This window comes from Alligator mississippiensis, chromosome 5 (genome assembly GCF_030867095.1).
Source record: "Alligator mississippiensis isolate rAllMis1 chromosome 5, rAllMis1, whole genome shotgun sequence".
NCBI lineage: Eukaryota > Metazoa > Chordata > Crocodylia > Alligatoridae > Alligator > Alligator mississippiensis.
The window spans coordinates 51,800,772-51,823,404 of record NC_081828.1 but is presented as its reverse complement, the minus strand read 5'-3'; the positions used below and the strand labels follow the sequence as shown (position 1 = coordinate 51,823,404).

The 22,633-nt window shown below is 49.5% G+C and overlaps 1 protein-coding gene across 1 annotated transcript; it reads right to left on the bottom strand.

The window, feature by feature from the left end:
• Window positions 1-2,033: 2,033 nt before the first annotated feature.
• On the bottom strand, window positions 2,034-21,096 carry LOC109286318 (sulfhydryl oxidase 1). Its single transcript, XM_019500164.2, has 12 exons — window positions 20,827-21,096; window positions 20,530-20,630; window positions 16,822-16,870; window positions 15,888-15,975; window positions 13,602-13,692; window positions 12,811-12,953; window positions 11,076-11,240; window positions 10,540-10,669; window positions 6,310-6,429; window positions 5,980-6,121; window positions 3,330-3,506; window positions 2,034-2,837 (listed from the first exon to the last, which is right to left on the bottom strand). The coding sequence occupies exons 1-12, from the start codon at window positions 21,050-21,052 to the stop codon at window positions 2,350-2,352; spliced, it is 1,920 nt and encodes a 639-aa protein (XP_019355709.1). The 5' UTR covers window positions 21,053-21,096; the 3' UTR covers window positions 2,034-2,349.
• Window positions 21,097-22,633: the final 1,537 nt, after the last annotated feature.

Sequence of the window (22,633 nt, the reverse complement as noted above, 5' to 3'; positions counted from 1 at the left end):
GGAAAGGCTTGTGGGGGGACACAGGACTCTTACTTGATTTGGAAACTTAAGTCCTTTGCTTCTGCCCCACAGTGTGGTCTGAAACGGGTGTGCGACCTCATCACTGCACCCCTCTGGGTCTGCTCCTGGATATGCTCCTTAAGGACCAAGTTAGGAACATGGGTTTCTTGGCAAAGCCCTGCCTCCTCACAACTCTCAGGTTAAAACTAGTCTGGCAGCACATCTTTCAGTAATAAACTATTAAATTGGTGGTGCACTGGTAAGCCTTACAGACACAGCCACAGCTTATAGTCTGTGACTCTCACCCAACAAAATGCAATCAGCAGGCCCAGACACTGAAGAGAAGGATGGGAAGAACACCCTCAACTACCATACAGGCATAGGAGCTACAGAATTAATAGCTCCAGCAGTTATCCATGGCCAGGCTAAGGGTCCACATCTCTATCTGCTTTTAAGCCAGTGCTTCCAAAGGCAGAGTGTGGGTGGAGCTGCAGTGTGCAGACCTAATGTTTGCCAAAGAGGTCTTGAAACCAGCTCAGCAACAGCAGGTTGGGCCACCCTCTCAGCAGCTGATCTCATGTGATTTAAAATAGGTTTACAAGGTTCTTTGGGTGAATATGATATCTTTTATTAGACCAACTTAAGTAGTTGGGGAAAAAAATTTAGCAAGCTTTTGGGTTTACTAAAAATGTTTTTCCTAATGATTTAAGTTGGTCTAATAAAAGATATCAAATTCACCCAAAGAACCTTGTCTGCCTATGTCCTGAGACCAACACGGCTACAACCTACACCTGTTAAAATAGGTTTAGCTCAAGTGACTTTCAAACTGTTTGTGAGATTTCTCCAGTATCTCTTGGTCCAAAGAAACAGCACTGGTCATGGCCTCACTGCTCTTAGCCTCGGCTCAGTAAGGACAGGAAGAAGCCAGAGCTCTCTCCTTCTTCACAGTTCACAACATCAGCTGCCTCAAATACATACATACTCTCGCTCACGCGCTCTCTCCCAGCGGTTTGCAAACTTTTCAGATTTGAGGCACTCCTTGATAGACTTGAGGCTCACCTCAGAAAATGCCTGCTCTTAATTTTTATTTATTTTGTGACAATAGAAAAATAATAGAGCAATTCTTCTGGTGCAAAAGACTGCAACAGGTCTGAATGCTATTTGAAATCTCTGGGTTTATCTTGTGAATCATGTTTGCACACCTAACAATGCTAGTATTGTGTGGCACCCCACAGCATCCTTGAAAGACTCTCAAGGCACCTCAGGGTGCTCTGGTACCCTGGTTGAGAATCAGTGCACTATTCCTATGGCAGCTCCAGTGAATCTCTCAAGGATGCTGTTGGCGGCTGCTAAGGGTTCTGGATCTCTGAAGACCATGCCATTTCTGTCCATCTGGCCACCTCCATATTCTCAGCTGCAGCAGTGGCCAAACCCAGAAACCTTCCGGTCGTACCTATTGCCAGGGCAATCCGACTGAAAACTCAGGAACTTCCCTGCTTCTTCAGACACAGACCTACAGAAGGAACTGTTAACACGTGACCTGTGATGGGCCTTCCTCACCACTCTCTCCCTGGTCACAGGGAGGACTGAACTGCATCTCAGTGGTGGTGGAAACCTGCCGTTTAAACTATTCATCATAATCAACTTTCCCATGGTACTGAAGCTATTTTCTAAAGAAAGGAGCATTCTCATTGGTTGATATAATTACAACACGCAAATTTACAATGGAATAGGACATTTACACTAGGATTTTACATATTCTTGCTACCTAAATGAGGCTATAAATATCCAGATTTATTTAAACAATTATACAGATTACTATTTTTAGATTATTCCTTTTTCATTATCAATATTTTAGAAAATGGTGGAGAGATTTTTTCAGCACCCCTAAAGGCTCAAACCCTTAATGCAGTATGCGATTTTTTGAGCCAATATACATAGCTAAACCTCAAAACTGAAATGTGCCATGCCCTGTTTTTTTTCTGTATAAAAAGCACACCACCTACTGTATCTCAAAATATTTTTATAGAGGCTTGTGGACTTAGTGTATTTATTTTTTATTTGAATGCTTTCAGAGTCATATTTTGTATTAAATTCAGATTTAATTTTAAGCTGCTCTCCTCTCATAGGCTTCATGCCATGGGGAAGCCAGGGTGGCCTTTGCTGGACCCCAGCCATATGTGGAAGAAGGTGTATATGTCCCAGCAGGCACATGGAGGAGAAGAAGTACAGGACAATGCACAGGCATATGTCTAGGTGGGAGAAGCCCAGTCCTAGCACGCAGAACCACTGGCTCCTCCTCAGGCCATCACCTCCTCCTTCCTTCAGCATGCCGATATGCTGCTTGGACTACAGCCCACGCTGCCTCAGGTACTCCTGGGAAGTAGCATAATGAACAGCCCGGTGGCCATCATCTGCTATTGACAGCAATATGGTGTCCCTCTTGTTCATCCACTGCTTCTTCTTGGTTGCCAAGATGGCAGCCTTTAGGGTCTGCCTTTTCAGACCACTAACCTCTCTCTTCACCACTATGTCCACCTGCTCTGCCTTCCTTTCTTCTCCTTCTTTCTGCTCACTTTTGTTCCATCCTCTCTCTTCACCCTTGTACCGTAGTAGCCTATGATCCTTGCCCTTCATGTGAGCTTCCTCATCCACTTCCCGCCTGTGCCTGGTCAACTCGTCGTTCTCAATGTTGGTCAGTGAGTAATGCCTCTGGAGGAAGCTCAGGACTTCCGTCTTATTCCATGGAGATTCATTGAGATTGTTGTGACACAAGGGGCACAAGTTTGAAGGAGGCCAAAGTGTCTTTGGGAATTTGGGGTCTTCATTTGATTGGTCTGAACAAATCAGAGCAAAAAAGAGTGTCAGAGTCACTCCCAGCAAGCTCTGCAGCTGTGACCTAGCCCAATGCAGTATCCAGAGCACTCAGTCTCCCACCTTGCCTCCCCCCTGGCAGGAGTTGGGGAATCTCAGAGATGCCTCAATGCTTCCCTATTCAACCACCAGCATATCAAAGCCCTCCAGCCTTAGCTTGTTCTCTTTGCCTTGCTACTGCCAGGTGCCCCTCTCACCAAGCAGTGTGGGAAGCAGTCCAGTGGCTAATAGCATAACTTAGAGTGGGCAAATGGGGCATGAGGTCCAGGGACTGACTTAAGCCAGTGAACACGTGGTTATTCTGCACCTTTCTCACTGCTAGGGGCAAGGGTCAAGATCAGATACAGCAGACCTGGCTTGAGGCAGGTGTTAGGGCAGCCAGCAGACAGGGAGTTAAAGGAGCTGCTGCTTTTTTGCCACTAGGCTGTGGCCAGTCCCAGTGGTGGAATCCTTACTTTTCACCCGCATGTTGACTGTGTTGTGTCTCTCCCAAAGCCAGAGGATGGCCTCATCTCTGCTCTTCACTTGGTCCATGGATTCTTTTGCCATTCCTTCGAAGTGCTTTGAGCAATCTCTGCAGTAGTAGAAGTGATGCATGAATTCTCGCATAGTTTGAAGGACCTCTAATGGATCTAGAGCAAGAGGCATGACAGTCCTGTCAGCACAGCACACAAGGCAAGGGATACCTTGCATCTCAAAGACATAACACCACTGCATTCACCATGCCACCCCAACAGCCACTACCCCAGCACTGCCCTGAGCCCTTCAGAGCAGGATCCTTCATCTCATGGCAGCTTGCCAGCTGTCTGAGGCTAGGTGGGCCCAGGAGATTCCAAACATCCTTCAGAGCAGGCACAGCCTAGAGCCAGCCAGACAATCAAAGCACCTCCTGGCATTTGGGAACCCTGCACCAGGCAGTTCCATCCATGCAGTAGGGCTGTCATGATTCACCATGGTACAGTACAGCAACCCGAGCCTTGCTGACTGTGCCATCAAGACATGAAGGTTTGGTATAAGAAATGCCCCCAGTGACACAGGCTAAATGGAAAGGCTGGAAGTACTAGGGTTATTTAGTCTGCAAAAAAGATGAAGGTGGGGATTCAATAATAGTCAAATACCTCAAGATATCTTCTAAAGAGGGTGGTGACAAACTGCTCTCTGTGACCACAGGGAACAGGATAAGAAGTAATGATTTTAGACTGACCAAAAGGGAGATTTAGGTTAGGCATTAGCAAGAACTTTCTAACTAGAGGTGTGGTTCACACTACATTTTTATGCTGCTTAAATGTTTAATAGTGGTAGTCCTAGCTTGAGTTTGGAGCAGTTGCATCCTATGGCTAAAAAGCTTCTCTGACTGTTCCTCACCTGCACAGTAGTGACTTGCCACTAGAGTGTTGGCGAGCAGGGGTCTGACTAGGAGCTACAGCTATGAGTTACCACTACAGGGCTGGTGAGTGAAGGACAGGCTTCTATGCCTGCTCTAGGTGGGGGACAAGAGAGGGGTTGTGGGGTACAGGAACATGAAGCTGTGAGGCACAGAGGTAATGGGATGGGTGTGGGTAATGAAATGGGAGGTGGAAAGGAACTGGGGGTGGGGGAAGAGTGGTGAAATGAAGGAAGTCACCCACTGAAGGACAGAATAAAATGTAGTAAAAAAAGAGAGAGAGAATTTAAAAATAAATAAATAAAGAGGAATTGAATTAAATAAGGTCTCATCTTTTAATAAACTGGGATTTGGGACTGGTGTGTGTAAGGGGGAGTGTGTGTGTGGGGTGAGGGGGTGCTGTTTATGCTTCCTGCGGTAGCTGGGAGGTGGGAGCAGTGAGGGAAGGTGCTTTTGAGGGAACTACTGCCATACCCTGAGGAAGGAAGCTCCAGATCACAGGGACTTGATCCAGCCCCCTATCTTGTTCCCCCTCTCCACTTCAACCCCACTCCTGGGCCTGTCTGTACCTTGCGACCTGGCAAGCTGGTATGTGCTCTACAGGCTATTTGAACCAGGTTACACCCCTGGGGGTGGGGAGGTCACATCCTCTAGGGGCAGGAGTTGGCTTGATTTCAAAACCACCCCCTGGGCGGTAGAGTTCAGGGGGTGGAAGCTTGTCCACAAAGAACAGGAGGGGAGGGGAGAAGACACTACATCCTGGGATGCTGGAGGACTGCAACTTGGGTGGCTCATCTGTGGAGAGTGGCCACACATTAATGGAACATAAGCTATGTAACATGCATAAGCAACGCATGGAGGGGCATGGGGAGGCATGTGCCCCCCCCCCGAGATTGGCCCCCAGAAGTGGGGACACTGGGGGAAGCACCAGCGTGCCCCCCCCTGCGGCAAGAGAAGTGCCAGTGTGCCCCCTCTGTGGCAAGAGAAGCGCCAGCAGCGAAACCACAAGTGCTGGCTTGGCAATCAGCCAGTGAGGGGACCTTCCCCCCCAACTAGCTGGCAATCAGTGGCTGGTGCTCCCCAGAATCGGGAGGCACCAGTCACCCATGGTAACGCAGATCAGAGATAAACCTGCCTGAGAATGGCATAACTTTAGTTGCCTAAAGCATGCTTAAAACTAGTTTCAAGTGTTAATGTGAGGACAATCTGGGGGTTAAGAGCTCCAGGAGCCACCTAAAATGAATGTGTAACAAGGCCCTGAGGCTGTAAAAACTGCCAATAATGAAAATTCTAAGTGCAGGCTACACAAACACTTGGGTGAGATGGTTTAGACAGGAATGATCCTGTCTTGAGCAGGGGATGGGACTAGATGACTTCCTGAGGCACCTTCCAGGCATATTTTTCTATGATTTATGACTGCTCATGGTACAACTCTCCCACTGGACAGCTGCATCGTGTAAGAGATATAATTTCCAGCTGCATTATGCTTCCCATGTATGATAGGTGGAGATAGCTGAATGGAGATGGCAGTACTGCCTTTGACCCCATGAGAATTGGTCTTTCTTCTTTCTAGTTCCCTAGCAAGGTCATGTATTTTCTGAGGCCTCCAAAGCTTCAGATCTTTGACCTGCCTAGAACAGGATGGTTCCTATGCCACTTTCTATGCAGCTAGGCTGGCCACTGGCTCAAAGACAGATACAAATGCATGGCTTGTCTTGTACCTGCATCCTGCTTGGCATATTGTGATGCTTGCACTGTCAGCAGATGAAAGAGGACCCAGACAGAGCAGGAGTACCCTCGATAGTGAGGTTTACTGCCTTGGCAACCCATCCACCGTGCTTTTTTTCTCAGCACTGCTGGAGGCTGACAGAAAGAGACAGAGTTAATTTACTGGAAACAACTCTGGGGATAAACTGGGGGAGGAACAGAATTAAAAAGCAGAAGACTGAACCCAATGAGAAGATTCAGACAACTGAGCGAACCCCACTCTCTCTCCCCCACCCCTATCCTCCTTTCCAGAACTGAAAGAAAACATTCTCCAAGAGCCTTACATTACTTTTCTTCAAGACGTCCTCCAAATCACTGTGAGAAATATTAGATTCTTTCAGGTTCTCCAGTGAGTTGTCCAGAGAGTACAGGAATTCATTGAGAGAGTCATGTTTAGGAAAGTACTGCAGCAAAAAGAGAAGAGGAAATATAGTGAATGACAGTTGCCTCACTTTGGGTTGTGACAGAGATGAACACAAGATGCTGTGTAGACCCTTGAATTAGCATGAGACACTGTTTGTAATGAACTCTCAGCTACGACAGTTGCAGCTACTCCCAGGATGGGAATGGTGATGGGACACTGGCAGTGGGAGAACTAACAGCTACCCACAGCTCCAGCTGGTTATGAAGGACTCTTTCCACCATGATCCAGGCAGGCTAATGTTGGAAGGGCTCTTCATTTGTATTCAAGGTGCTGCTCACATGAATAAACCAGCCCTGCAGGCCAAGAGCCAAGACCCAAATCTTGATGGTAACTTGAAAAAGTCTCTGATGAACACAGAAAGCTACTTTGAAAATAAGTCAACTCAAATCTGATAAGTATCAGCACTTTAAAACAGCAAGCACTATAGGGAGTGGAGAAGTGAGTGAAACACACACACAAAGCAGAGAGAACCACACCACAGAGGCAGACATGGAGACAGGCAGGGCTGAAGGACAAAAACAGCAGGTGAGCAAACAGGAAAAGAATGAATGAAAGAAAAGAGGCAAAGAGTATTTGGCTGTTACTTATCTGTTCTACTTGGGCACCCTGGAATGCTATACAATTAAGAAATGCAAGGAAATGGACTTGATCACCCAAAATAGGGGGATTGCCATTAACTGCTGATCTTGACATTTCTGCTGGAGAATTGTAATCACCTGTAATATGCTTTGGGCTCCAACCCTATAATCTGATGCCCCTTGGTGATCACCCAAAATAGGGGGATTGCCATTAACTGCTGATCTTGACATTTCTGCTGGAGAATTGTAATCACCTGTAATATGCTTTGGGCTCCAACCCTATAATCTGATGCCCCTTGGTGATCACCCAAAATAGGGGGATTGCCATTAACTGCTGATCTTGACATTTCTGCTGGAGAATTGTAATCACCTGTAATATGCTTTGGGCTCCAACCCTATAATCTGATGCCCCTTGGTGACCAGCTGTTGGATGCACCCCCATGACTGGGAGCCCCTCAGCTGATGGGACTCCCAACCATGGGGGTGCAACCCAGAACTGGGAACCTCAGCCTGGCCACATATTCAATTAACATGATAGAAACTAGCTCCAATTTTTTTGTCCAATAACTTTGTGACTTATTTCTTTTTTACTGTGTACTTTAATTAATTAATGTGTGACTGGGTAACAACTTTAGATGTGATTAATCAGTTAATCACATCTTAAGTGTAATGTGTGCCAGGGGCCCAGGAGACAGTTAAGCTAAGAATGTCTTGGTGTGGAGGGAAGAATTGATTTTTTAACCAGTAAATGATGTACTAGAACCCACCCTGAATCAGGGTTGCCAACCCAAGTTTTGTTTTGTTTTTGACAATCTGCAAACTTTTTACTGACTCATGTTTTTATTCATAAATGTTTTACATGACATAAATGTAACTCGTCTGCCAGGCCCTGCCCTGATGCCAGGCCCCAGTTAGAAAGACTGGGTTCAAATTTAGGGGTTTAACATCAACCATAGTAAGTTGTTAGTAAAAAAGTTTGAAGTGAAAAAAATATCTTGGGTTGGCAACCTGCTTGAGATTTACTGACTGTGGGCGACTCTGCCCTGTATTTCCAGCATCATACAGCACTATTAGAAAGGAGAGGGCATGTGGAACATGAGGCATCTTGTCCATGTTAATTTAAGTAGGAGTGAAGGTAGCATTATGTGGCTGCAAGCTGCAAACATGTAGGCAGCAGAAGGTGTTAGCAGTTAGAGCTCCAAGACAGTAACAGACTGTAAGACACTTAACTGGGGCAACTAGCAATAGGATAGAGTGAAGAACTCCAGGCAGTTCTGAGGCAGAGCTGCAGAATGAACGAGAAACCTCTGGACCCAGTTAAGAAGCCTAGGGTGATGTGACTGGAAGGGGGTGAAGCCCAGGGCTCTATATGCCCAGGGCTTCTGAGCCAAAGAGAGCATTCAAACTCAAAACACAGGAAAGAGAAAAGTTCCTTCAAAACTGCTGCAAAGCTCCCTTTGTCATCTTGGTGAACAAGTCCCTGGGAATAAGAAGGATCTTATGAGTATCCGAGAGGGGACTAAGGGTGCTGGGTTAGTGCCTGGCACCTGGCAGCAAGACAGAAACCCAGCAAGGTGGAAAAGAAGGTAGGCTTGGTGTGCCTCTGTGGCTAGGAGCCTGGATCATGTAATGGGGCTCCCAGCTGCGGGAGCTTCCTACTTGCTGGCACAACAATAAGGCATGACGGGATCTGATGTTTGAACACACAATCACGCCTCCTGCCATACACATGTGGCATGGTAGGAAGCATAATAGTGGCGATCTCACATCTGATCCCATTGCACCTTTACTTACATGTCTTCCAGGGGCTGTGGAGAGACAATACTTAAGGTCAAAGCTAAGGGACACAGAATAGCAGGCAAGTTCTTTGGATCAGAGCTGATTAAGTTGCTCTAACTGGCTAGAAGATTGGGATCTTGGGGGTACTGCTCTGTCTAGTGTCCACCATCTGAAACACCACAGTTCAGTGCTCAGCACCAGTTATTCCCAGACTAGAAACAGGCTGGTACCCAACATCCAATTACTGGCATCGAGGCAAAACAAGAGGAGACTGCAAAGCAACCACTCTTGCCCCCTGCCAGCAACCCAAGTTCTGTGAACTTTGCTGGGCATGGGAGTGCATTTGGTGAGCTTGGTCCCTTGTGCTATTTCTATCTCGGATCCTCCATTGATTCTTTCTAAAGAGCTGTGTTCCCTAATTGGAAGCCAGCATTGCTACAGCTGTTGGACACTACCACAGGCATTTCCCAAACCAGACTGTTCCTGTAAGGTTCTAGAATGGGATGAGCAATGCAACCCCTCCACATCCCCTTAATTTCTGATTGGGAAAGGCAGTCTGCTGTCTTTTGGAGAAAGTAGTAAGGTAGGATATAGGCAGACAAGGTTCTTTGGGTAGATGTAATATCTTTTATTAGACCAATTAAACAGTTGGAAAAACTGTTCTTTGCAAGCTTTTGGGCACAAACACCCTTCTTCAGGTATAAAGAGAGTCTGTTGATCGACCCAAAGATCTACCCAAAGAATCTTGTCTGCCTATGTCCTTAGACCAACACAGGTACAACCAACAATCCTAAAGTGAGCCTGGTGGTGCAGAAGGCAAAGGTCACAGTCAAAGACCTAAGGGTGAGTGGGGAGCAGATGTGAGGAGCAGCGGGAAGGCACAGGGAGCAGGAGCAGGGTGCACATAGGGAGCAGTAGCTGGAGGTGAGTGGAGCAGAATTAGCAGGACATGAGGTGCAGCAGGGAGGTGCGGGGAGCAGAAGTGGCAGGGCACACAGTGCAGTGGAGAGTGCAGAGACCAGCAGTGGGGCAGGGGGAGGGGCAGGGAGCAGAAGCAGCATGTTGTACAGTACAGCAGGTAGGCACAGAGAGCAGCAGGTGCTCTGTGCAACAGGATGGGCAGGCATAAGGCACCCAGGGCCTACGGCCCCCACTGATGTGTCTCCTGGCCCCTTAGAACTTGGATGACTCTGATCTAAACAATCCCTCAGTGTTCCAGATAGTGAGAGATTGACATCATTAGCTAAGGCCAAACAGTGTGAAGAGGAGGAGTTAAGGAAATCCACCACAGCTATGCCAAGGCACCTCAGTCCTGACCTGCACCAGTCCTTGTTATTCTAGCCTTGTCTGTATCACACAGCTCTTCCAGTGATTTTGGATCCTGACCTACAGCACCACCAGCTGGTCTCAGCCCTAGACCTTTCATGCGCAGAGCTGGCCAGCTTCACTTGTTAGTAATAGGGCAATTGGTTAAGATGTAAAAGTAACTAAGGCCTAAGCTGAGAACATATGACTCACTACACTTGTGACCTATATTTAGATGCACAGTTTTTCAAGGCCACAAAAGACAATCATGATCATATAATCTGACCTCCCATGAAACAGAGAACCCCACCAAGGAATTTCTGCAACAGGCCTATGATTTTGGTTTGAGGGGCAGCATCCCTTTTACAAAACCATTTTGTCATGATGTAAAGGTACTGAAAGATGGAAATGTCACCCTTAGTGCTCACCTTGGCCAATACTGCTACATAGCGCTTCAGGGTCTCCAGCTGCTCTCCCTTCAGGACAGGGAATTTGGCCTTATTCACTCGCAGGGAGCAGTGCAACACAGATTCCAGGTCAGCCATGTACAGTTTGGATCTTGAGAAAGAATTAGTGGAGCATTGAAAACCTTGTGAGTCTACCCACAGTGAGAGGGTCACCTCCCTCAGTTCTCTATCTTGGCCTTGCCCCAACGGGACCTGCTTGCAAGAAGGAGAAGTTTCTTCATAGCCGCCAATTCTGGGCTGCTGGATCACTGGATCACTGCAATCTATTCTTACCCCTGTGGATGGAGGCTGCACTAACTCAAACTTCTCCATTCAGCCCTAGGCAGGGCACCCTCAGTTTTCTTACTTGGGGCATAAAGCCCCCTGCATGGTGCCAGGGTGTTCCAATGCCCACAATGAGCAGCTCAAGTCCGTCATGATGGTAGTGCCATAATGCACTCTGGCTGATTAGGGAAAAAATTTGGGCAGACAGAAGAGCAAGGGAGAGCATTTCTTACCTGTCAGTGTACTTCCAAGGGGTTGCTTCTGTTGGGTGCTCTTCATCTGGCACCCTTGAAGGAGGAGGTGTTATTTCATTCTGGACTTTTAACATTAGAGTCTTCTTATTAGAGCCAGATCGGTCCCTCAGAAAGGAGGTGTAGGAGGATCGTGTCTCCCCTTGCCTGTTAAAGAGGCAAAGACAAAGCATGGAGAGGTAGTCTCCTCTCCACCTTGACAGAGCCCCAGCTGCCACACCCCCAGCCTCAGGCACATGTGAGATATCGCACCCTGAAAGAAGAGGAGACTCCTCTCCAGGAGTGTACAGGAGGCTCTACCACACACTCATGCAATGGCCACCCTCACCCCATGCATCTACCAGTCCCAGCTAACCCCCCTCACCTCTAGTTCCTGCAGGCAGCCTCCTTACACCCTGGGTTTCTGGGAAGAGCTTTGCTGACTCTAGCAGCAGAGGGAAAATGCCAAGTGCTACCTACAGCTCCCTAGCAGGGGATGGCAGAGGTGACTAGGAAGCATTTTAAAAGCTTCCCCTTCCTCACTCTGGGCCAGCAGTGCCTTCTTCCTCCCAAAGTGCTGCAAGGAGGCAGGCAGAAGATACAGAAGCTCAAGTAAAGCTAATATCTGGACTCAGCTCCTTGAAAAGTTGTCCCTTCCTCTGTCCTTTGGGGCAACTCCCATTCAGCTCTGGAGGGGTCAGCTTTACCCCCTTTATATCAACACCTTCCTTTTATCCAAGGAGCTGAGGCCTGGGATGCATAGAGACTGGTGTAGGGGAAACACAGCCCTGCCCACCAGTCATCTCCAACCCCAGCTTATGCACTCAAGGGGCTGTGCAGGCTTGATGGGGGACATTTCTTGGAATATCTTGGCCAGGCTGGTGGACCAGGGAGTAGGGCTCCCAAGAAAACCTGCCCAGGATAAGAAAATCTGTTGGGCAGTGGGACAGCCAGCAGCCTGAAAGCCCCAGAAAGTTGGCAGTGAGCAGCCAGTGAGTTTTCACTCTGCTTTCACTACTTAATGCTTGCCTGCAATCACATGGTGGACAGACAGCTTCATCACAAGTAATTTCCTCCCCCACCCCCCCAGCTCTGTGGCTAGGAAACAATGACTATGATCTTGGGTCAAGCTCACACCTTCAGGAGCACCCCTCCCCTACTTCTACCCAGTCATCCCCATCCCCCCCCCCCAGGCCATGCAAACCAAGCTGAGGTTTACAAATTCCACACTTCCCAGCTGGAAAACCTGCCCTGCCATCTGATGGCAAGTCAAGATGACACCAAGCCCTCCCCTGCACCCTTCCTAAGGAAACCTCTTCCCAATGTGCTCCTCTCTGTAGGAGAGAGCCTGTAGCTGCAGAGAGCAATTATGTCCTCTCTTTCTAAAGAGGGTTTCAAACCAGCTCACAGCTCTCTGGTCAGGGCAGGATTATATATTAAGCTCTGTAAAATAGCTTTAAAAAGTTCTGCAGAGAACATGGTCTCTATCAAAGTCTAAAGGCCTCCACAGAACTCCTGCTGGACATCACTGTTCAGGCACTATGCAAGTGCCCTGGGAGCCTCCAACAGGGACTGAGAGTCACACTCCCTGTCCCAGCACAAGCAGCCTGTCCATCATCAATCCAGCATTGCCAGGATTCATACCCGCAGTCTCTGAGTACAGTACAGGTGAAACCTTAACAAGCTAACAACAGAGGCTGCCTATTTCCAACCTGGGAATTGGTAGGGAAGGACTCACACTTTGATGGCAGAGGAGCCATTGCTGCTAAGCAGGTAGGCAGAAGGGAAGGTAGTCACATTGTACTCTTCCACCAGCTTCTTCTCACTGCTCAGGACTCGCCTGACAGCAATGTCCTCATACTGCTGCATGTCCAGGATCACCTGCATTATTACAAGATGCTCCCAGGTCAGGCTACTCATGGAACAGGACATCCCAGGGACCAGACCCATCACAACAGGTTTCCTCTGTGGGTAGAGCTGACCATATGGAGTGTAACAGGAAGCCCATAGCTTCTCCAGGCCAGCAAGATGACTCAACCCCAGTACAACCCTTCACATCCTCCAGGCAGTGTCCAAACATTTCCTGACCTTTCCAGTATCCCTCAGAGGTAGAAAAGTATTGAACCACTAGAGCCACAGAGGAAGTAAGGGACTGGCCCAAGTTGGGGTAGAAATGGGTTTAATTGTAAAACTTTGTAGGTTTAAATTGTAAAACTGTAAAACTAGCAGTTCCTTGGGTCTCAGACTCTCCACTTCAGCAAATGGCACGTAATATCTTTGGAAACTAATATCTTTGGGGCATAAAGAAGGGTCCAACACTAATATTATGCATCGATGTCAATTAAACTCTGCAGTGGTGCAGTGGTGGAAGGGGAACTTGCTCCTCTGGACACACTGCTTGGAAGAAACCTTTGGGAAAAGGACTGTCCTCTCTTTACATGTGCTGACAGCGCCAAGCACAAGGGATAGAGGAATCCCACCCATTACTGCAGGGGCTTCAGCAACATAGACATTACAATAAAACATCACCTCTCTGCCCACAAATGAGTCGTTCTTCTCAAAGATCAAGGCCAGGTACATGACATTGTTTTTCTGAAAGAAGCCATGAACCTCCTCTGTGCTGCAAGGAAAGCAAAATAATGAGATGGGTCATAAATAAAACAGGAACATTCCCTCCATGCAAGCACTGGAAAAGTGACAATAAGTGCATGAAGAACAGATAGGCGGCACCACTCAGGGTGCAACTCTTTGAGCTGGGACACAGACATGTTAGACAGAATACATAGAATAATGGGGTTGGAAGTATCTGTGGAAGGAGCAGCAGGCACCAGGCACCACTTCCAGTTTGACTGATTAAAAATAAAAATCTTTGCTATTCTCCTGTGCAACAGCTCTCAGAATTCTGGACAGGAGCTTATTCCATTCATCCTAGTTGAGGATGTCCATTTTCACACTCTTGTTCCCATTAGCGTCTTTCCTCCCAACCCCCCACTCCTCATGTTCACTGTCATCAGACATACTGAAGACTATGGTTCAATATTCATTCTATTTTGGGGGCATACCAAGATTATCTTTAATCTCTTTCTCATCTTTACTACACACTATCCCTACCTTCATGTCTTCTTTCCTTGTTTGTTTGTTTTTAATTTAAAGCTGAAGAACTTTTTGCTAGGTGTTTTAATATCCTTTGCAAGGTCTATCTCAGTTTAACTTTAGGCAATTCTCACTCTCTCTCAAACATTCCTGACCTCTTACACACAGCTTTGTTTATTGATCAGTCCCCTTTTCCATTTTTACAGGGTTTCTGCTTACTCCTAATATCTTTTGGAAATGGTTCTTTATCCACTTTCGTCGTGAGCCCTTCCCTACAAATAATTTCCCTGTTACTTGGGATACAAGATCTAGATAGTTTGCATATTTTTGACTTGCAGAAGCTCCAAGCCTCTCCCATATTCCAGTCTCTAATGATCTCAGTCCAGTTGACTTTTCTAACTACCCTATATACTTGATTCCAAGATGATTTTTTTTCCCTCCATTTAACAGGAGGGGACAAACATCACTTCTTGGAATCAAGTACAAGGTGGCAACGGGCAGATGGCTGTTGCAGCTCCAGCCCCAACCCCAGGTTGGGGTGGCAGCCGCAGCTGCTGCCTGCCCTGCTGCTGCCTCTGCATCCCGTACCTTTCTTGTCAGCAGCCTTGGGTCCCTGTCTCCACCCCTCGCCATGCCGCAGGCACCTCCTTGCCCTGTCCCATCTCCCACTTACACTTGCTCTGGCATCGTCAGGTTGGTCCCCACTGCATTCTGGAGCATGGACCACAGCCCCAGCCCAGCACCCTAGCAGTGCTGCTGGCTCTGTGTTGCTGCTATGGGGCTGGGTGGGGGCTGTGCTCCATGCCCCAGGCTGCAGTGGGGATGGAGCCTCCTGGCAGTGACAGAGGGGTGAGAAGGGGATGGGCAAGTAGAGGAGAGATGGGGGGTAGGGACCCAAAGCTGGGGGGGGGGGGGGCCAGAGGGGCAGAAATGGTGTGGGATGAAAATGGGGGGCAGGGGTCCAAGGCTGCAGGGGGGGCAGGTACAAAGGGGGAACTGCCTGCCCCTCCTATCATCTGTCCCCCCACCATCTGCCCCATACCACCTGCAATGGTGGTGGGGGGAATTCAAGACTATTCTCAAATTATTAGATTATATACATAGAAAATTATAACAAATTTATAAATATAGAATCTAATTATTGGGGGTTCATCTTAAATTCAGGGTCATCCTGGATTTAGGTAATTACAGTAGTGCTCTTAGTTTATGACAGTCTGCCATTTTGAAATTGAGAACCTTAGTAGAAAGGAACTCTTGTATATTTTGCTTATTCTTTCATTTAATTTTAACAATTCATGGCCAATTAATCTAAGTGCTTATTTTCCCAGACCAGAACTTTTAAAATCAAGGACCTTAGCTGCAGCCCTAGTTTTGTTTATGGTGTGTCTGGGCAGCCTCATAGAGGAAGCCTAGGAAAGGCCTCCAGTGCACTCCCAAAGGAATTAATTTAGAAATGATGACACAAGTGCTTCTGAAATGAGTATATGCACACTGTTATAAATGTGTGGAAGAACCTAGGTTTGGGACCAAGAAACACTGCAGTTTTCCTGATAGAACTGCTACTCAAAGCCTTGGTAAGGATGGGCACACTCCTTTCCTGATCTTTCACACCCCCACCCTCTTGCCCACAGCCTCCCCACCTGGCTCCTGTGTCTCTTTCTCACATGCACACACACAAACAATGCAAAACGGGTAACTGCTATTCTGTTGCCCTCCAATTACTGTGCAGGTTTCAGTCCAAGTGAGGGATCCATGTATTTCTCCAGGTTGGTGATTATGCTTTGTCTCAGGACCGAAACATCTGTGTTAGCTGTAGAGGGAACCAAATACACAGGTCTCAACCCAGAGCAGCCCATACAAGAAACCACAGATGGTGTCTCTTGCTTAGTAGCAAACACATCCGTTGCTAGCCCCAAATCCCAGCTATGCTGGCTCCCTCCAGTCCTGTAGCCACAGCTCTGTCACCTTACAGGGGAGGGTTTGAAGAGCTATTGGGTTTAGTGTGCACTTCCCCAGTCTACCTGACAACCTCTACAACCCAACAATTAAGGGATCAGAGCAGAGATATATGTCTCTTTTATGAAGTTCAGCTTAGGCTACAATGGTGACTTTTAGGGATTTTCCCTCATGAGGCAAGGATTTCATAGACATTAGGGTTGGAAGGGACCTTGTAAGATCATTGGGTCCAGCCCCCTACCCAAGGGGCAGGAAGTGAGCTAGGGTCAAAGGATCCCAGCAAGATAAGCAATAAGCATTCAAATGTTTCTTGAAAGTGTCCAGAGTAGGTGCTTGCACCACCTCTGGGGGGGAGTCAGTTCCACGCCTTGGGGGCTTGGACAGTAAAGAAGTTTTTCCTTCTGTCCAGCCTAAAATGGTGTTGCAGGAGTTTGTGACTGTTGGACCTTGTCATCCCCTGGGGAGCTCTGGTGAACAGGTGTTCCCCCAGATCCTGATGCACACCCCTCATGTACTTATAGGTTGCCACCTATAAGAAGTCATTCAAGAGCTTCCCTCCCCTGGCAATGCCCCCAACGGGCCTGACCCTTGCCCTGTTACTCAGCAGAGGTCAAATGAAGCTCAAAGGAAAGCAACTCCATGAGGAAAACTGTGGGAGCAGCTTCCAACGAAAAGGGTTAAAAAGCAGCCTAATACTTACCATGTATGTCCTTTCCATCCTCTTGTTTTGTGGAATTAGGTTTGAAAACCTGAAACAAAACAAGGGACATTGGGTGTCCAGAGAGCACTTCAAAGAGTTTGTTAAAATCTACAGCACAGCAAGATACAGCACAGTCCTGCACACGAGGCCTGGGAGTGGAGTCCAGAGACCCGGGTTTTATCACCAGCATCAGCTGGCTCTTCAATGACCACCTGAAGTCCTAGGACAGATCACTTCACTTCTCTGGACCTCAGTGTCCCCCTCTTCAAAGAGATAGTGGATCATCACAATGCTCTGAAATCAAAGGGTGATGAACGTGATGTAGACGGCCCATTAAATTCTGAAGTGAATGTCATATGAATGACAGTTGGAAATTTGTACCAGGTCTCTGCAGCTTCCAAGAACACACAGATTCATCAGTGAAACAGACACGCATTTGTCTGATAATTGACACAAGGCAAACTCTACAGATCTCCCAATTAGCATACCCAGTCAGCATCCTGTCCTGCCTTTTGGCCAAAGCCTCAGTGAACAAACAGATCTTTGCACCCTGGAGGGCAAACACCCGCTGGGGCTCTGACAGGTTGAGGGGGAGGAAAGTAGAGGGAATTCCCAAGTTACCTGTCAGCCTTCCCAGCACCAGCCCTCAGAGGTCCTGCCTTCAACAAGATGAGGTCAGTGGATACGGACTGTAGGAATAGGGTGTAAGAGGCAGGCCCCCCACAAAACAAGGGAGCAACCCACAGAAAGACCCACATACTCCATTACCTCAGAGCCTCACCAATTCCAAAATCTGAGTGCACAGGTTTTTAGAATAGGTTTCTAACTTTGCACTTTTAAACAAAGCCTTAGAGTTGTCACTGCCTCAGTTTGCACAAGTTTAGCATCTGCCTCCATCTGCAGGGAGCCTGGAACAACTGCACTGAGTGGTATGACCTGGCCACTCCTCTTGCAAGCTCCTGAGTCTGAAGTCTAACCATCTCAAACCTTAAAACTATTAACTATTTTACTACTGACCACTTTAGCAGAGACACCTAATTTAATACCACAATCCAAAGAACAACCAAACTGTTTGGCACTTCATAAGTTAACAGCCAATAACAGAGCCACTGGATACCCCAATGCCATTCATAGATGGGAACAAAATCTCTCAGCATCCTGGTGGCACAGGGAGCAGAAAAAAGATAAGGTGGGTAACCTGTAGTCACCCCACAGGCCTTGCGACAAGGCTTCTGCCATTCTCACTCAAATCCTATGTGCCTGACTATTTTTTGCCTACACTAATCCCTGCCAAGGCTGTACTGCTGCCAGGTGACTCCTGCCCCAGCATGCAGGGCTCCAGCTCTGGCTACCAGCCACTTTTCACCCACTCTAGGAAGGCAACCAGGAACTGGAGCTAGAGCCCTGCTCGGCTGCAGCTCTACCCTCTCTCCCTCCTCCCCAGCAGCACACCAAGTGCAGGAGGAGGAGGAGGAGGAAGAGCCACTGGAGGTGGAGGGAGCTGAGCAGTACCCAGATGGCTGCAGTTGCACAGGAAAGCTGTGCACGCTGGCCAGTCAATGGGTACAGGCAGAAGTGCGGTGTGTGCTGCTCTGGGTATGACACGGCCGCATGCATAGCGCTACAGGGGCAGCCACAGGTTACATGGTGCTGGAGTGGACTGTCCCACCCTGCCCCAACAAGCTCTGTTGCACACACTGCCTACCCTGTCCCCACTTCCTCCAACCCCCAGTTGGCTCCTGGGACCTAGTGCATAGGCAGCCCCCCACATAAATATGCATACCCCCTCACACCTCACATACCCCTGACACAATATACAAGAGTTAGACTTTATTTTGAGCTATTAAGCAATCACCTCTATATACACTACTCAAAAAAACATAAATAAGGACAAAAATTATTTTTTAAATAAAATTAAAATATGTTGTAATAGAGGTTTGATTTTCTATATATAGATTTCATAGACATTCGGGCTAGAAGGGACCCCGGAGGATCATCGAGTCCAGCCCCCTGCCCAGGGGCAGGAAGTCAGCAGGAATCATAGGATCCCAGCAAGATAAACATCCAAAAGTGTCTTGAAGGTGTTCAAAGTGGATGCTTGAACCACCTCCGGCAGCAGTTTATTCCAAATTTGTTTTTATCTATAATTTGTTAAAATGATATCTTCTAAGAGATTTTGTGTTTGCGGCCCTTGACAGCTCACCAAAACTCATTAAGTGGCGCTCCAGCTGAAAAAACGGCCCACCCCTGGGCTACAGGGTCTTGCCTCTGCTCAGGGTCGGATCAATCACCATATTTGGGGTCAGGAAGGAATTTTACCCCATGGTCAGATTGGTATGGACTGTGGGGGTTTTTGCCTTCCTCTAGGAGTGCAGGGGAGGAGGGTGGCCCTCTACTCAGGATCTCTTGAGCCTGTATTGACAACATTGCATAGAAGTAGGATGTTGGCTGCCATGGTTCCCCTGCTTTACCTCTGGCAGGTTAGGGTGTTAGGTCTCTGTTGCATCAAGGTTGACAGTAGTCTTACACAGAGTTTAGATCAGGAGTGGGCAATTATTTGGGCTGGAGGGCCACTTAGGGCTGGGTCAGCACCACAACCCTCCCCACCCCCGGCCTGCAGCAGCTCACCAAAAATCCCTAAATAGTAGATTACTAGACCAGCCTGGGACTCCTGATGGCAGGGCACACTTGTTTGGGCAGACGGGATGGGGCCACAGGCAGGGAGTGGCATCCAGGAATGTGGGATGGATGGGCAGGGCTGGGGCCAGGATCATGGGGCAGTGACAGTGTAGGGCTAGGGCTGGGGCAGAGCTGCAGTCCACTCCCCACACAACATATCATGACCAGCCTGACCCAGAAAGGAGGTGGAGCCCTGCTGCCCCCTGCCTCAGCACAGGCACACGTGGGCAGCCCCAGTGCACCACAGCTCAACAGCACAGGGCAGCCTAATCTTATCACAGTCCGTTGTGGCCACCCATGCTGCTGGGCTGTGCCACTCTGTAGCCGCACTGTACTGGAGCTGCCCACGTATGCCTGTGTGGGGCGGAGGCAGCAGCAGCTGGGTCACAGGCATTCACCCTGCCCCCCTCCTGGGTCAGACTGGTCACAATCTGTCATGCAGGGACTGGATCGTGGCTCTGCCCTGGCCCCAGCTCCAGGATCCTGGTCCTGGTGCCCCCACTCCCAGATGCTAATCCCTGCTGGCCCACTGCCCCATCCCATCCATTTGGCCAAATGTGCCCTGCCTGTGGGGATCCCAGGCCGGTCTCCATGGAGACCCTGCCTGCCTGTTTCAGCTACCGCGCCATCCCAACCTCACTGTGCACCCAGGGGCAGTGGGACGAGCCACATGTGCCATGGCCTAGGCTGCCCCCTTGCATTTGGGCTGGGTGGGACAGAAGGACCTGCCCTGAGATGGATAAAATCCCTTGGAGGGCTGGATTTGGCCTATATTTTGCCCACCCCTGGTTTAAATTAAGGTTTTTATGGGATGGTTGGGATGACTCAGGCAAGGGGTAGGACTCAATGACCTCTGGAGGTCCCTTCCAGCCCCGCTTCGCTACGATCCTACGACCAGAGCCAATGAGGAACTGTCCGTGACACTGCTGCCTGGCACATGTGCAATGTCACACAGGCCCGAGTGCTGACACCAGGCAGAGGGGCCAGGCTCTGCTCTCCTCCCGCCCCCCCAGGCCGTGCAGACTTTACCCTCAGTGTCGGGAATACAGGCACGTCGAAGTTCCCGCACTCCTTGGTTTTGCACTCGTTCTGGCAGTCCACGGCGCCCACGGCCACGGCCGGTCTCCACGCTGGAATGACAGGCGCGGGCACGGTTACAAGAGCGGGCTCTGCTTCGCCTGCCTGCCTGCAGCTCTGCCTGCTCTGGCGGAGCACGCTGCCCAGGGGCTGAGGTGGGGAAGGAGGGGACAGAAGGAGGGCAGCCGGGGGCAGGGGCGCGGGACCCCCGGCGTCCAGCACAGCGGGCACTGCCCGGGGGGCACCCACCCAGGACGTCGGCGGCCAGCGCCCGCCACGTGGGGGCGAAGTTCATACAGTCGCTGCACCAGGAGGCGTAGAACTCCACCACCCAGGCGCCGGCCGAGCCCAGCACGCTCCGCTCCAGCGTCTCCGCCCGCAGCAGCGCCAGCCGGTCCGCCGCCGAGTACAGGCCGGCCCCGAGCAGGGCGGGCACCGGCACCAGCACCAGCACCAGCAGCAGGACCCGAGCCATGCTCCACGCCCGCCCGCCTGCCCGCCACCGAGTGCAGCTCGCTCCGGGCCCGGCCGGCTGGGAGGAGCCGCGGGGGGAGCGCCCGGCCCGGCCCGCCTCGCCCCGCCCCTCCCCGCCCCGCCCGGAGCCCCCAGGCCGCCCCGCTCCCCGGCTCCCTCCCCGCTGGGAGGCCCCGGGCCCGCCTGCGCTCTCGCCGCCGCTCCCAGCCCCGTCCCGCGGCACGGCTGGCCTCCGGGCTCAGCTCTGCGGGGCCCTGCTCGGTCCTGCTGCCTGGGAGCTGTCCAGCACCGCTCCCCGCCCGCCCGCCCGCCCGGCCGCTCCCCGACTCCGTCCTTGGCTCTGGAGGTGCAGCCGCACTAGGCCCTTCCATCCTGCTACCCACCACTGGGGCTGCGGGGCGGGCAGACACAACCGGTGGGAGGCAAATGAAAAGAAGTGGGGAGACGGGGAAGAGCCCTGGGAATGAGGAGTTAAGTGACAGCGGGCGCTGGTGGCCATTGCGAGAGGGGGCTTCACTCTGACTTTCCACAGGGAAAGCAATAACAACTGGGCTGTAGGGCAGGAGGTAGGATGTAGCTTTGAGTGCTGAGAAGAACAAGACTTACTGGAAACCATCACCTCAGGGCCCTAGGCCTGGACTGTGGGGAGTAAAGGCCCAAGTCTCCTTTCCTTGAGGCCCCCTATGCCTGCTCAGCAGCAAGGGAGGTGCTTGTCTGTTCTGGAGCTAAATGAGCTAATGGACCTGGGCTGGACAGGAGACCTTAAACTGCCTCCAGCTTAGCAGGACAATATTGGACTATGATCAGTTGTGGCCTTTACTAGGCCCGAGGAGGGAAACTCAGGCTGTGCACACATATATAACAATTAAAATGTTTCAAATGCCCTTGAAACGTGTCAAAAGCTAGCCATAGACATGTATCCTCTGAAACAGTCTAGAAGTGGCTGAAACCCTCCAAAACAGCACTTCCACACAATAAGAGCTTTTCTGGAGTGTATCACTTGTGGTTACACTGGCATGAGGACAGAGAGAGAGCGGGTGGACAGCCTGACTGCTCTTCAGCTGCTGGGTCCCACTCTAGGTCCTGGAGTACAGCCAGGTCCTCATTGGGAACCCGACACACTCTGCTGGGGTCCCTGTCGCAGGCTAGCTGGGCACTGTGAGTAATCAATTTAGTTGCAGACTGACTGAGCACTGCAACTTTATTAGCTACTGGGCTTTTTGGTTCAGGATCGAGGAGGAGATGTTGGGAAGGAAAGCAACAAGTTCCACTTATAAAAAAGAATAAATTTTACTTATAGCAACAAAAGATATAGTTTACACATATAACAGTTAGTAAAAAGGTTAAGCTAATAAACAGACAACAATACAAATTAAAATTGGTAGTAATAATAAAACAGAGAAATTAACTAAGAGTTCTTACTTGGTTAGTAATTTATCGATAGTCTTTCAGTTAGAAACACGTCAAGTTGATTCAGAGAAGTTAGGCGTCTCTGATTTACTCTGTCAGAAGGAAAACCGGAGGAGGTCCCTCAGTCAGGATCTGGTCTTCGTTCACACAGGGAATAAGAGAGATCCAGGGG

What these genes read in the sequence shown, in the direction of transcription:
- LOC109286318 (XM_019500164.2), bottom strand. Translation starts at nt 21,052, where the DNA reads ATGGCTCGGGTCCTGCTGCTGGTGCTGGTGCTGGTGCCGGTGCCCGCC. An exon ending in CTGTATTCCCGACACTGAGG is followed by an intron (nt 16,871 to 20,529) that starts GTAAAGTCTGCA and finishes GTTTTGTTTCAG; the next exon opens with GTTTTCAAACCTAATTCCAC. An exon ending in GGCTCCTCTGCCATCAAAGT is followed by an intron (nt 11,241 to 12,810) that starts GTGAGTCCTTCC and finishes CCTCTTTAACAG; the next exon opens with GCAAGGGGAGACACGATCCT.